The sequence below is a fragment of the Scyliorhinus torazame genome, chromosome 22 (assembly GCF_047496885.1).
Source record: "Scyliorhinus torazame isolate Kashiwa2021f chromosome 22, sScyTor2.1, whole genome shotgun sequence".
Classification (NCBI taxonomy): Eukaryota; Metazoa; Chordata; class Chondrichthyes; order Carcharhiniformes; family Scyliorhinidae; genus Scyliorhinus; species Scyliorhinus torazame.
Window position 1 is genome coordinate 91,909,907 of NC_092728.1, and position 11,995 is coordinate 91,921,901.

Sequence of the window (11,995 nt, forward strand, 5' to 3'; positions counted from 1 at the left end):
GGGGGGAGTCCCCTTGGGTCTCAGGGGCTAGGGGGAGTCCCTGGGAGAGGTCAGTTGTGAGTCTGTAAAATAGTTATCCAGAAGCTAGGAGTGGTTTTAATTCCTCTAACTTTTCCTGGGTAACGACTGAAACACAATCAGAAGCACCCAAAGTTTGCGATTCAAAATGCATTTTTGCATGGTACCCAGTGCAAGGCCAAATTCCCCATCGCAAGTTTGCACCACTCCGGGGACTATAGCTCTGCCTTCAACACCATAATCCCAGCCAAGCTCATATCAAAGCTCCAAAACCTAAGACTTGGCTCCTCACTCTGCAACTGGATCCTCGACTTTCTGACCCACAGACCACAATCAGTAAGAATAAACAACATCTCCTCCACAATAGTCCTCAATACCAGGGCCCCGCAAGGCCCCTTACTCTACTCCCTGTACACACACGACTGCATGGTAAAATTTGGTTCCAACTCCATCTACAAGTTTGCTGACGATAGGAACATAGTGGGCCAGATCTCGAATAATGACGAGTCAGAATACAGGAGGGAGATAGAGAACCTAGTGGGGTGGTGCAGCAACAACAATCGCTCCCTCAATGCCAGCAAAACTAAAGAGCTGGTAATTGACTTCAGGAAGCAAAGTACTGTACACACCCCTGTCAGCATCAACGGGGCCGAGGTGGAGATGGTTAGCAGTTTCAAATTCCTAGGGGTGCACATCACCAAAAATCTGCCCTGGTCCACCCACGTCGACGCTCCCACCAAGAAAGCACAACAGCGTCTAGACTTCCTCAGGAAACTAAGGAAATTCGGCATGTCCACATTAACTCTTACCAACTTTTACAGATGCGCCATAGAAAGCATCCTATCTGGCTGCATCACAGCCTGGTATGGCAACTGCTCGACCCAGGACCGCAAGAAACTTCAGAGAGTCGTGAACACAGCCCAGTCCATCACACGAACCTGCCTCCCACCCATTGACTCCATCTACACCACCCGCTGCCTGGGGAAAGCGGGCAGCATAATCAAAGACTCCTCCTACCCGGCTTACTCACTCTTCCAACTTCTTCCATTGGGCAGGAGATACAGAAGTCTGAGAACACGCACGGACAGACTCAAAAACAGCTTCTTCCCCACTGTTACCAGACTCCTAAATGACCCTCATATGGACTGACCTCATTAACACTACACCCCTGTATGCTTCACCCGATGCCGGTGTTATGTAGTTACATTGTGTACCTTGTGTTGCCCTATTATGTATTTTCTTTTATTTCCTTTTCTTTTCATGTACTTAATGATCTGTTGAGCTGCTCGCAGAAACATACTTTTCACTGTACCTCGGTACACGTGACAATAAACAAATCCAATCTAAACCACTGGGCAACTGCTGTGCAATTCTTACCTGGGAAAACCGGGGGGGGGGTTGCTGGGTGAGGGGGTTCCAATGGTGGAGTATTTATAATTAGGAATGCACAAGAGACCATAATTAGAGGGACACAGACACTTCAGTGGGGTTGGAGGAGATTTCGGAAATAGGGAGGGCAAAGGCCATGGAGGAATTTGAAAACTGTGATGAGGATGTTAAAGTCAAGATAAAAAATTGATAAGTTTGAATTTACTATTTTATTTTTATTTATGGATATATCCATTCACCTGGCAGTGCAATATGTTTTGATTAATTTTGTAAAGAATTGGAAGAAAACAGTGAATCAACTCTGAATTTATTAAGTTATTAGTGGATTCAGAGAAACACATATTTAAAGGGATAATGTCAGGCGGTGTAATCTTATCGTGCAATTTAAGGTTATCAGAGACTTACGACCAGCAGTTGCCACGGACTAATGACAGGGTGATTTATGCGTCACATTGTTTGCTGTGGCATTGTTCTCAAAGAAATGTGTTTGTGGTTACCACGGGGAAATTGTCGGAGGCTCTTCAATCGTTTTTTGTCCTCATGAGCCAATCGCAGTGTTTAAAATATTGTCACTCAAAAATATCACATGACCACTTTTGCCTATTCAGATTTGCTGGAAAATGACTTTGAACAGTCAGTCTGAATCATGGAATTTTGAAATGCAGGATGAGGCTGTACAGCCCTTCACATTTGTGCTAATACGCCTAAGGAGCCATCCACTTAATTAAAACAGAATATGCTGGGAGAACCCAGCAGGTCAGGCAGCATCTGTGGAGAGAAACAGAGCTGACGGCTGGGTCCCACCAGTGGAGAATCGGAGTCATCTCACTCCTTAACCATGCAGATTTATGCAAGGTGGCAGTATCAGGCTGCCATTTTGAGAGAGCGGCCGATCACAAAGTCTGTCAGCAGGCCCCCTCTACCCCCCTCACAATGCAAATTCTGACTCTCCCCCACTGACAAGGAAGAACATCCTCCCCCACCCAACGTGAATAATGGGTCACCGCCCCCCCCCCATGAGGGTGACCTGACCCCAGAAGCCCCCCATCAGCCATCCCATCAGTACCCACCCACATCAGTCCCCACTCACATCAGTCCCAAACACCATCAGTCCCCACCCACATCAGTCCCCACCCCCATCAGTCCCCACCCACATCAGTCCCCACCCACATCAGTCCCCACCCCCATCAGTCCCCACCCACATCAGTCCCCACCCACATCAGTCCCCACACCCTAGTTCCCACACCCAAAAGTCTCCACCTCCATCAGTCCCCATTCACATCAATCCTCATCCCCATCAGTCCCCACCCACATCAGTCCCCACCCACATCAGTCCCCACCCCCATCAGTCCCCACCCACATCAGTCCCCACCCACATCAGTCCCCACACCCTAGTTCCCACACCCAAAAGTCTCCACCCACATCAGTCCCCACCCACATCAGACCCCACACCCTAGTTCCCACACCCAAAAGTCTCCACCTCCATCAGTCCCCATTCACATCAATCCTCATCCCCATCAGTCCCCATCACCATCAGTCCCCACCCACATCAGTCCCCACACCCCAGTTCCCACACCCAAAAGTCTCCACGCACCTCAGTCCCCACCCCCATCAGTCCTCACCCCCATCAGTCCCCACCCCCATCAGTCCCCACCCCCATCAGTCCTCACCCCCATCAGTCCTCACCCCCATCAGTCCCCACCCCCATCAGTCCTCACCCCCATCAGTCCTCACCCCCATCAGTCCCCACCCCCATCAGTCCCCACCCCCATCAGTCCCCACCCCCATCAGTCCTCACCCCCATCAGTCCCCACCCCCATCAGTCCTCACCCCCATCAGTCCTCACCCCCATCAGTCCTCACCCCCATCAGTCCCCACCCCCATCAGTCCCCACCCCCATCAGTCCTCACCCCCATCAGTCCCCACCCCTATCAGTCCTCACCCCCATCAGTCCCCACCCCCATCAGTCCGCACCCCCATCAGTCCCCACCCCCATCAGTCCTCACCCCCATCAGTCCCCACCCCCATCAGTCCGCACCCCCATCAGTCCCCACCCCCATCAGTCCCCACCCCCATCAGTCCCCACCCCCATCTGTCCCCACCCCCATCAGTCCCCACCCCCATCAGTCCCCACCCCCATCAGTCCCCACCCCCATCAGTCCCCACCCCCATCAGTCCTCACCCCCATCAGTCCCCACCCCCATCAGTCCCCACACCACAGTCCCCACCCCCATCAGTCCCCACCCCCATCAGTCCCCACCCCCATCAGTCCCCACACCCCAGTCCCCACCCCCATCAGTCCCCACCCCCATCAGTCCCCACCCCCATCAGTCCCCACCCCCATCAGTCCCCACCCCCATCTGTCCCCACCCCCATCAGTCCTCACCCCCATCAGTCCCCACACCTCAGTCCCCACCCCCATCAGTCCCCACCCCCATCAGTCCTCACCCCCATCAGTCCCCACCCCCATCAGTCCCCACCCCCATCAGTCCCCACCCCCATCAGTCCCCACCCCCATCAGTCCCCACCCCCATCAGTCCCCACACCTCAGTCCCCACCCCATCTGTCCCCACCCCCATCAGTCCTCACCCCCATCAGTCCCCACCCCCATCAGTCCCCACACCTCAGTCCCCACCCCCATCAGTCCCCACCCCCATCAGTCCTCACCCCCGTCAGTCCCCACCCCCATCAGTCCCCATCCCCATCAGTCCCCACCCCCATCAGTCCCCACACCTCAGTCCCCACCCCATCTGTCCCCACCCCCATCAGTCCTCACCCCCATCAGTCCCCACCCCCATCAGTCCCCACACCTCAGTCCCCACCCCCATCAGTCCCCACCCCCATCAGTCCTCACCCCCGTCAGTCCCCATCCCCATCAGTCCCCACCCCCATCAGTCCCCACCCCCATCAGTCCCCACACCTCAGTCCCCACCCCCATCAGTCCCCACCCCCATCAGTCCCCACCCCCATCAGTCCCCATCCCCATCAGTCCCCACCCCCATCAGTCCCCACCCCCATCAGTCCTCACCCCCATCAGTCCCCACCCCCATCAGTCCTCACCCCCATCAGTCCCCACCCCCATCAGTCCCCACCCCCATCAGTCCCCACCCCCATCTGTCCCCACCCCCATCAGTCCCCATCCCCATCAGTCCCCACACCACAGTCCCCACCCCCATCAGTCCCCACCCCCATCAGTCCCCACCCCCATCAGTCCCCACACCTCAGTCCCCACCCCATCTGTCCCCACCCCCATCAGTCCCCACACCACAGTCCCCACCCCCATCAGTCCCCACCCCCATCAGTCCCCACCCCCATCAGTCCCCACCCCCATCAGTCCCCACCCCCATCAGTCCCCACCCCCATCAGTCCGCACCCCCATCAGTCCTCACCCCCATCAGTCCCCACCCCCATCAGTCCTCACCCCCATCAGTCCCCACCCCCATCAGTCCCCACCCCCATCAGTCCCCACCCCCATCTGTCCCCACCCCCATCAGTCCCCACCCCCATCAGTCCCCATCCCCATCAGTCCCCATCCCCATCAGTCCCCATCCCCATCAGTCCTCACCCCCATCAGTCCCCACCCCCATCTGTCCCCACCCCCATCTGTCCCCACCCCCATCAGTCCCCATCCCCATCAGTCCTCACCCCCATCAGTCCTCACCCCCATCAGTCCCCACCCCCATCAGTCCCCATCCCCATCAGTCCTCATCCCCATCAGTCCCCACACCTCAGTCCCCACCCCCATCAGTCCCCACCCCCATCTGTCCCCACCCCCATCAGTCCCCACCCCCATCAGTCCCCACCCCATCAGCCCCCACCCCATCAGTCCCCACCTCCATCAGTCCCCCACCCCATCAGTCCCCACCCCATCAGTCCCCACCCCCATCTGTCCCCACCCCCATCAGTCCCCACCCCCATCAGTCCTCACCCCCATCAGTCCCCTCTCCCTGATATTGCCCATGGTGCGCTGCCCCTGGCACCATGGTACCTACACCCTGGCAGTGAAATCCAAGTCTAGCACAGTGGACCCCAAGGGTGAGTCAAAGGAGTCAGGACACTGATAATGTGCCCCTTTTCCCTGGCAGGCTGTAGAGGAGGGGATCCCCCCAGTGTGCAGGGGGTTGGGTGTGTGAGGGCTGTGGGTGAGCGGGTCACCCCAGAAACTGTCCCCGTCCCTCCAGAGATGGGTGTCCCCTGTCTGTTCTGCACCTTCCTGCCCTGGGCAACCTGACGATCACCCTTGACATGGTGATCTCAGTGTGCCCTCTGCTGAACCTCACCCTCCTGGTCACCTCCTGGTCAGTGTTTTTAAATTCTGACGTGGCCTCCTCAGAAGTAACTACCCCTACAGGACAGCTGATAAGCCGTCCAGGCAGTCCGGTGAAGAAACAAAGCAGAAACATCTTCCCTTTCCTAACATCTGATCCCTCAGACAAAAGCCTTTAAAACAGCAGCTGTTACAGAGGCTTCTTTAAAAGCCCACAACACTTGGAATGGCTTGAAACCCCCTGACACCCTTTGAAATGCAAAACCTCCATTCAATTTCACAGAGCAAAACCTTTCACTAGCCTGTGATTGACAGTTTAAGGTTCAGACGTATCTCAATTACCCAATGGATAAAAGGTCGACCAATAAGGCACCGACCAGAATAGGAACCCAATAGTTCCTAGTGAACCCGGTAGGGATCTACCCGGCAGTGTATATATCGTTTGTGTGAATAAAGCTGTGTTTCATATTTTACTCCGTGTGGACTCCCCGCGACCTTATTAAAGACCCCCCAGTTCTAGATTCTCCCACAAGACGAAACATCCCTCTTCACATGCACCCTGTCAATAGCCTCCAGGACCTTAAAGTTTTACCATTTAGTTTACATTTATTTTCTCTCCTCCTTCCTTCTCCCAAAATTGAACATCTTACACTTTTCTGCATTAATTTAAATCTAATCTTGTCAGCTTCCTCCTGACATTGCTACTAGTCCGCCTGAGAGAGAGAGTGAAAGAGATGAGAGTGGATAAGGGCAAGGAGTAAAAGGTGATCTTGGTGAGGAAGAGGGGAGAAAATGACATTTTTACAGAATGGTATTCGGTTTCTGATAGTTCCAGCGACAAATGGAAGTTGCAATAAAACGACAAATCAGGATTTGCTCCTCAACTTACCTCTGTCTCTTGATTGGACAGTTTAGTATATTCTGAAGCAGTTAGTGGAAGCTCTGCAGAGACATCCCTGCGCAACATACTGCATGGTAGCACAGTGGTTAACACTGTTGATTCCCAGTTTGGGTCACTGTCTGTGTGGAGTCTGCACGTTCTCCCTGTGTCTGCGTGGGTTTCCTCCGGGTGCTCCGGTTTCCTCCTACAAATCCCTAAAGATGTGCTGTTAGGTAATTTGGACATTCTGAATTCTCCCTCGGTGTACCCCGAACAGGCGCCAGAATGTGGCGACTAGGGGCTTTTCACAATAACTTAATTGCAGTGTTAATGTAAGCCTACTTGTGACAATAAAGATTATTAAACTCTCCCTTAGCGCAAATGGAACACAACAGAAATAATCCTTACCCCCTCGGTTAATGTACAATCCCTTTTGCTGCTTCTCGCCCCTAATACTCAAGTTTAAGAGAATAATTGCCTCCTCGATAAACCCCTTGTGGTAGCAGTGCACTGCCAAAGTCATTGTATGTCAGAAGGAGTTGACTCTGAGTCTCCACGTAGGTGTCACTTTGCTCCCCGTTGCCTATTCTGTCCAAGACGAAGAGGTAGTCATCAATAGCTGCATTGAAATTCTTGAGTCTTCTATGCAGGGTCCCCCTGAAGTTTGGAAGAAAAATGGATTTAGAATGGCACAGTGCAAAATGCAGAATTTAAGAAAAATAATCATCGAGATCCACACTGTTGATTTATTACAGGTATGTGACGTGCAATCATATTCTCAATATTCCAAGTGAAATGAGTTTGAATTATATTCGAGTTCCCAATGGCTATCAGCACAAAACGTGCCATAAATCTGCACTTCAATAATGCCCTCTAAATGGGAGAGTTCATAAGGAATTCATAAGGGTAGATATTGTGTGAAATTGTCAGGTTTGTGGAGTAGTAGGAATTGTTGTACTAAAGCTTGGATTGCAATGGAGAACTATGAAAATCAGAATTGCGTCCAACAAAACATTAGTATTAAGCAGCCCAAGTTACAACACTGTTATACCCAAAATAGAGAGACACAGAGGAATTTATTTTTATATTCGTTCATGGGATGTGGCTGGGCGGCCATTTATTGTCCGTCCCGGAGGTCATTTAAGAGTCAACCACATTTCCTGCTCGGGTCGGAACTTTGGACCTTTCCCCCCGATTTTTTGTCGGATCTGGAAAATTGATGTTAGACGCAATTGTGAAGAAGAATCCTACATCAGTGCATGGAGAAGCGGACCAGGAGTGCTCGCAAAGGAAGAAATAGGCGAACGGAGAAGGCTTGGGCTGAGGCTGCAATGGGAGAAAGCATGGCAGAGGACCGGAGTTCTGGCTTGACGACCCAGCGGTCGACGGAGCAGTTGATGCAGTTTATACAGGAGGGCTTCGCCAAGCAGAAACAGGAATGCTTGGACCCGATTAAGGAGTCGATTGCGTGACTGGAACTCAGACTGGATGATCAAAATCGGACGTCCTCAAAGTGGAGAAGGCACTGACTGAGCAGGAGGAACACCAAGCTGCAGTGGAGTTGGAGCTGGGGATGTTGAGAGACCAACAGAAAAGGCTCGAGGAGAAGGTGGAGGATCTGAGAACAGGTCCCACGGCAGAAGCTGAGAATCGTTGGTCTCCCGGAGGGGTCCAAAGGAACGGAACGCAGGGGCATACATAGCGGCTATGTTTGAGAAGCTACTGGGGAGGGGGCGTTTTCCCGACCCTGGAGGTGGACAGGGTGCACAGAGCGCTAGCGAGGAAGCTGCGTTGTGGGTGACCCGCCGAGAGCAATGGTGGTGAGATTCCACAGGTACCTGGACAAGGAGTGCATTCTACGGTGGGCCCAGGCAGACACGGAGCTGCAAATGGGAAAACAGTGTCCTGTGTACATATCAGGATCTGAGCGCGGATGGGGCCAGGAGAAGAGCAGGGTTCAACCAGATAAAATCGACCCTTTTCAAGAAGAAGTAAAGTTTGGACTGCTGTATCCGGCCCGTCTTTGGGTTACGTACGAGGAGCAACATTTCTACTTCGAGTTACCCGAGGAAGTCGATGGACTTCGTGAGAAGGAAAGGGCTGGCAGCGGACTGAGGTGTTTGGACTGAACTTTGCTGCAGTGCTCGTGTTTTTTTTTATCTTCTCTGCAGTTATTTTTTTTTAAAAAGAAAAGTTTTGTCTTTGGATGTTACTTCTATGCCTTTTATATTGAGTTGGGGTCTGCGGACGAGCTGCTTGAGTTAAAATTTGCATTTGCACTGATGGGGGATGGAGGTGTGAATGTTAGCTGTTAGATGTTGATGTTTGATCTTCTTTTTGATTTTTTTTGCGTGTTTCTTTTGGGCAATTGGGGTTGGGATTGTTGACATTTGCATATGTGTGTCCGAGCCGCCGGGGGGGGTGGGGGGGGGGGGGGGGGGGGGGGGGGGGGGGGGGGCGCACAATAGTGGGAAAATGTCTGGCGCCATGGGTGGGGGCCACCAAGCTAGCTGGCGGGCTAGCTCAGGAAAGCGCAGTGGGGGTTGAGCAGATGTATGCTTGTTGAAGGGGGCAGTTTGTATAGTGCTGTTACTAGGGGGAAGGGGGGGGAATTGTTCTGCTGATGGGGGAGGGACTTTTGCTGTGGGACAATAGGGAGGTCGGGGACAGAGGCAGCCGGGGGCGGGCCTGCGGATGCGTGGGGCGCAGGCTGGAGACTAGCCCAAGAAAGGTGATGGCTGATCGGCAGGGGGGGCGGGGGGGGGGGAGAGGAGGGCGCGAAGCCCCCCAATCAGGCTGATCACATGAACGTAAGAGGGCTAAATCTGCCGGTTAAGAGGGCACACGTGTTCGTGCATCTGAGGGGACTGAGGCGGACGTGGCAATGTTACAGGACACGCACCTTAGAGTAACTGATCAGATTAGATTAAGGAAGGGATGGGTCGGACAGGTTTTTAACTCGGGGCTGGACTCTAAGACTAGAGGGCTCGCGATCCTGATTAATAAGTGAGTGTCATTCGAAGCAGGAAGAATAGTTGCGGACGTGGGGGGGGTCGGTACATAATGGTCAGTGGAAACTGGAGGGGGCTGCCGGTGGTACTCATGAATGTGTATGCGCCAAATTGGGATGATGTGGAGTTCATAAGGAGGATGTTGGGAAGATCCCGGACCTGGATTCGCATAAGCTGGTTATGGGGTGGCTTCAACACAGTCATTAACCCAGGGCTAGACCGGTCTAGCTCAAGGACAGGCAGGGTGCCAGCAATGGCAAAGGAGCTAAAGGGGTTTATGGAGCAGATGGAGGGGGTGGACCCATGGAGATTTGGGCGGCCGACAGTGGAGGAGTTTTCCTTCTACTTGCACGTGCATAAAGTGTACTCCCGGATCGACTTTTTTATCCTGAACAGGGCTTTACTGACGGGGTAGTGGACACTGAGTATTCAGCGATCACGATCTCGGACCATGCCCCGCACTGGGTTGACCTCCAGGTGAGCAAGGAGAGTAGCCAGTGCCCCCTCTGGAGGCTGGACGTGGGACTTTTAGCTGATGAGGAGGTGTGTGGGCGGCTGACGAAATGTATCCAGAACTATCTGGAAGTCAATGACACGGGAAAAGTTTCGCTGCGGTGGTCTGGGAGGTGCTGAAGGCAGTGGTTAGAGGAGAGCTGATCTCGATACGGGTCCACAGGGAGAAGGCAGACAGAGCAGAGACGGACCGACTGATAAAGGAAATAATACAGGTCGACAGGACACATGCGGAGACCCCAGAGGCAGGGCTTCTAAGGGAATGACGGAGGATACAGGCGGAGTTTGGCTTGTTAACGACAGGGAAGGCGGTAGAGCAGCTGAAGAAGGCGAGGGGGGGATCTGAATATGGGGAGAAGGCCAGTAGAATGCTTGCGCAGCAGCTTAGAAAGCGGGAGGCGGCCAGGGAGATTGGGAAAGTAAGGGGACAGAGATGGAAACTGGTTGGAGATTCAGCTGGGGTCAATAAGGCATTCGAGGAATTCTACAGCAGGCTGTATGAGTCGGAACCCCCAGCTGTGCCAGAGGGGATGAGCAATTCTTAGGGGGGCTGAAGTTCCCAGAGGTTGATGAAGACTTGGTAGAAGGGCTGGAGGCCCTGATCGGGTGGAAGAGATAGCAGACGGACTGAAGGGGGTAGAGACAACCCCGACAACTATAGACCGGTGAGCCTCACGTCTGTTGTGGGTAAAGTCTTGGAGGGGATTATAAGAGACAAGATTTATAATCATCTAGATAGGAATATATGATTAGGGATAGTCAGCATGGCTTTGTGAAGGGTAGGTCATGCCTCACAAACCTTATCGAGTTCTTTGAGAAGGTGACTGAACAGGTAGACGAGGGTAGAGCAGTTGATGTGGTGTATATGGATTTCAGTAAAGCGTTTGATAAGGTTCCCCACGGTAGGCTATTGCAGAAAATACGGAGGCTGGGGATTGAGGGTGATTTAGAGATGTGGATCAGAAATTGGCTAGCTGAAAGAAGACAGAGGATGGTGGTTGATGGAAATGTTCAGAATGGGAGTTCAGTTACAAGTGGCGTACCACAAGGATCTGTTCTGGGGCCGTTGCTGTTGTCATTTTTATCAATGACCTAGAGGAGGGCGCAGAAGGGTGGGTGAGTAAATTTGCAGACGACACTAAAGTCGTGGTGTTGTCAACAGTGCGGAAGGATGTAGCAGGTTACAGAGGGACATAGATAAGCTGCAGAGCTGGGCTGAGAGGTGGCAAATGGAGTTTAATGTAGAGACGTGTGAGGTGATTCACTTTGGAAGGAATAACAGGAATGCGGAATATTTGGCTAATGGTAAAGTTCTTGGAAGTGTGGATGAGCAGAGGGATCTAGGTGTCCATGTACATAGATCCCTGAAAGTTGCCACCCAGGTTGATAGGGTTGTGAAGAAGGCCTATGGAGTGCTGGCCTTTATTGGTAGAGGGGATTGAGTTCCGGAGTCATGAGGTCATGTTGCAGCTGTACAAAACTCTGGTACAGCCGCATTTGGAGTATTGCGTACAGTTCTGGTCACCGCATTATAGGAAGGACGTGGAAGCTTTGGAGCGGGTGCAGAGGAGATTTACCAGGATGTGCCTGGTATGGAGGGAAACCCTTATGAGGAAAGGCTGATGGACTTGAGGTTGTTTTCGTTAGAGAGAAGAAGGTTAAGAGGAGACTTAATAGAGGCATACAAAAGATCAGGGGGTTAGATAGGGTGGGACAGTGAGAGCCTTCACCCGCAGATGAAATGGCTAGAATGAGGGGACATAGCCTTAAACTGAGGGGTAATAGATATAGGACAGAAAGGCAGAGGTAGGTCTTTACGCAAAGAGTGGTGAGGCCGTGGAATGCCCTACCTGCAACAGTAGTGAACTCGCCAACATTGAGGGCATTTAAAAGTTTATTGGATAAGCATATGGATGA

At 52.7% G+C, this 11,995-nt stretch overlaps 1 protein-coding gene across 1 annotated transcript in view; it reads right to left on the bottom strand.

Annotated features, from left to right (window-relative positions):
* The window catches only part of LOC140399212 (uncharacterized), a 73,769-nt gene that overhangs the window by 23,530 nt on the left and 38,244 nt on the right, over positions 1-11,995 (bottom strand). The window contains 2 exon segments of the mRNA XM_072488575.1: positions 6,963-7,068; positions 7,070-7,211. Of these exon segments, the coding sequence (XP_072344676.1) occupies positions 6,963-7,068; positions 7,070-7,211 (248 nt within the window).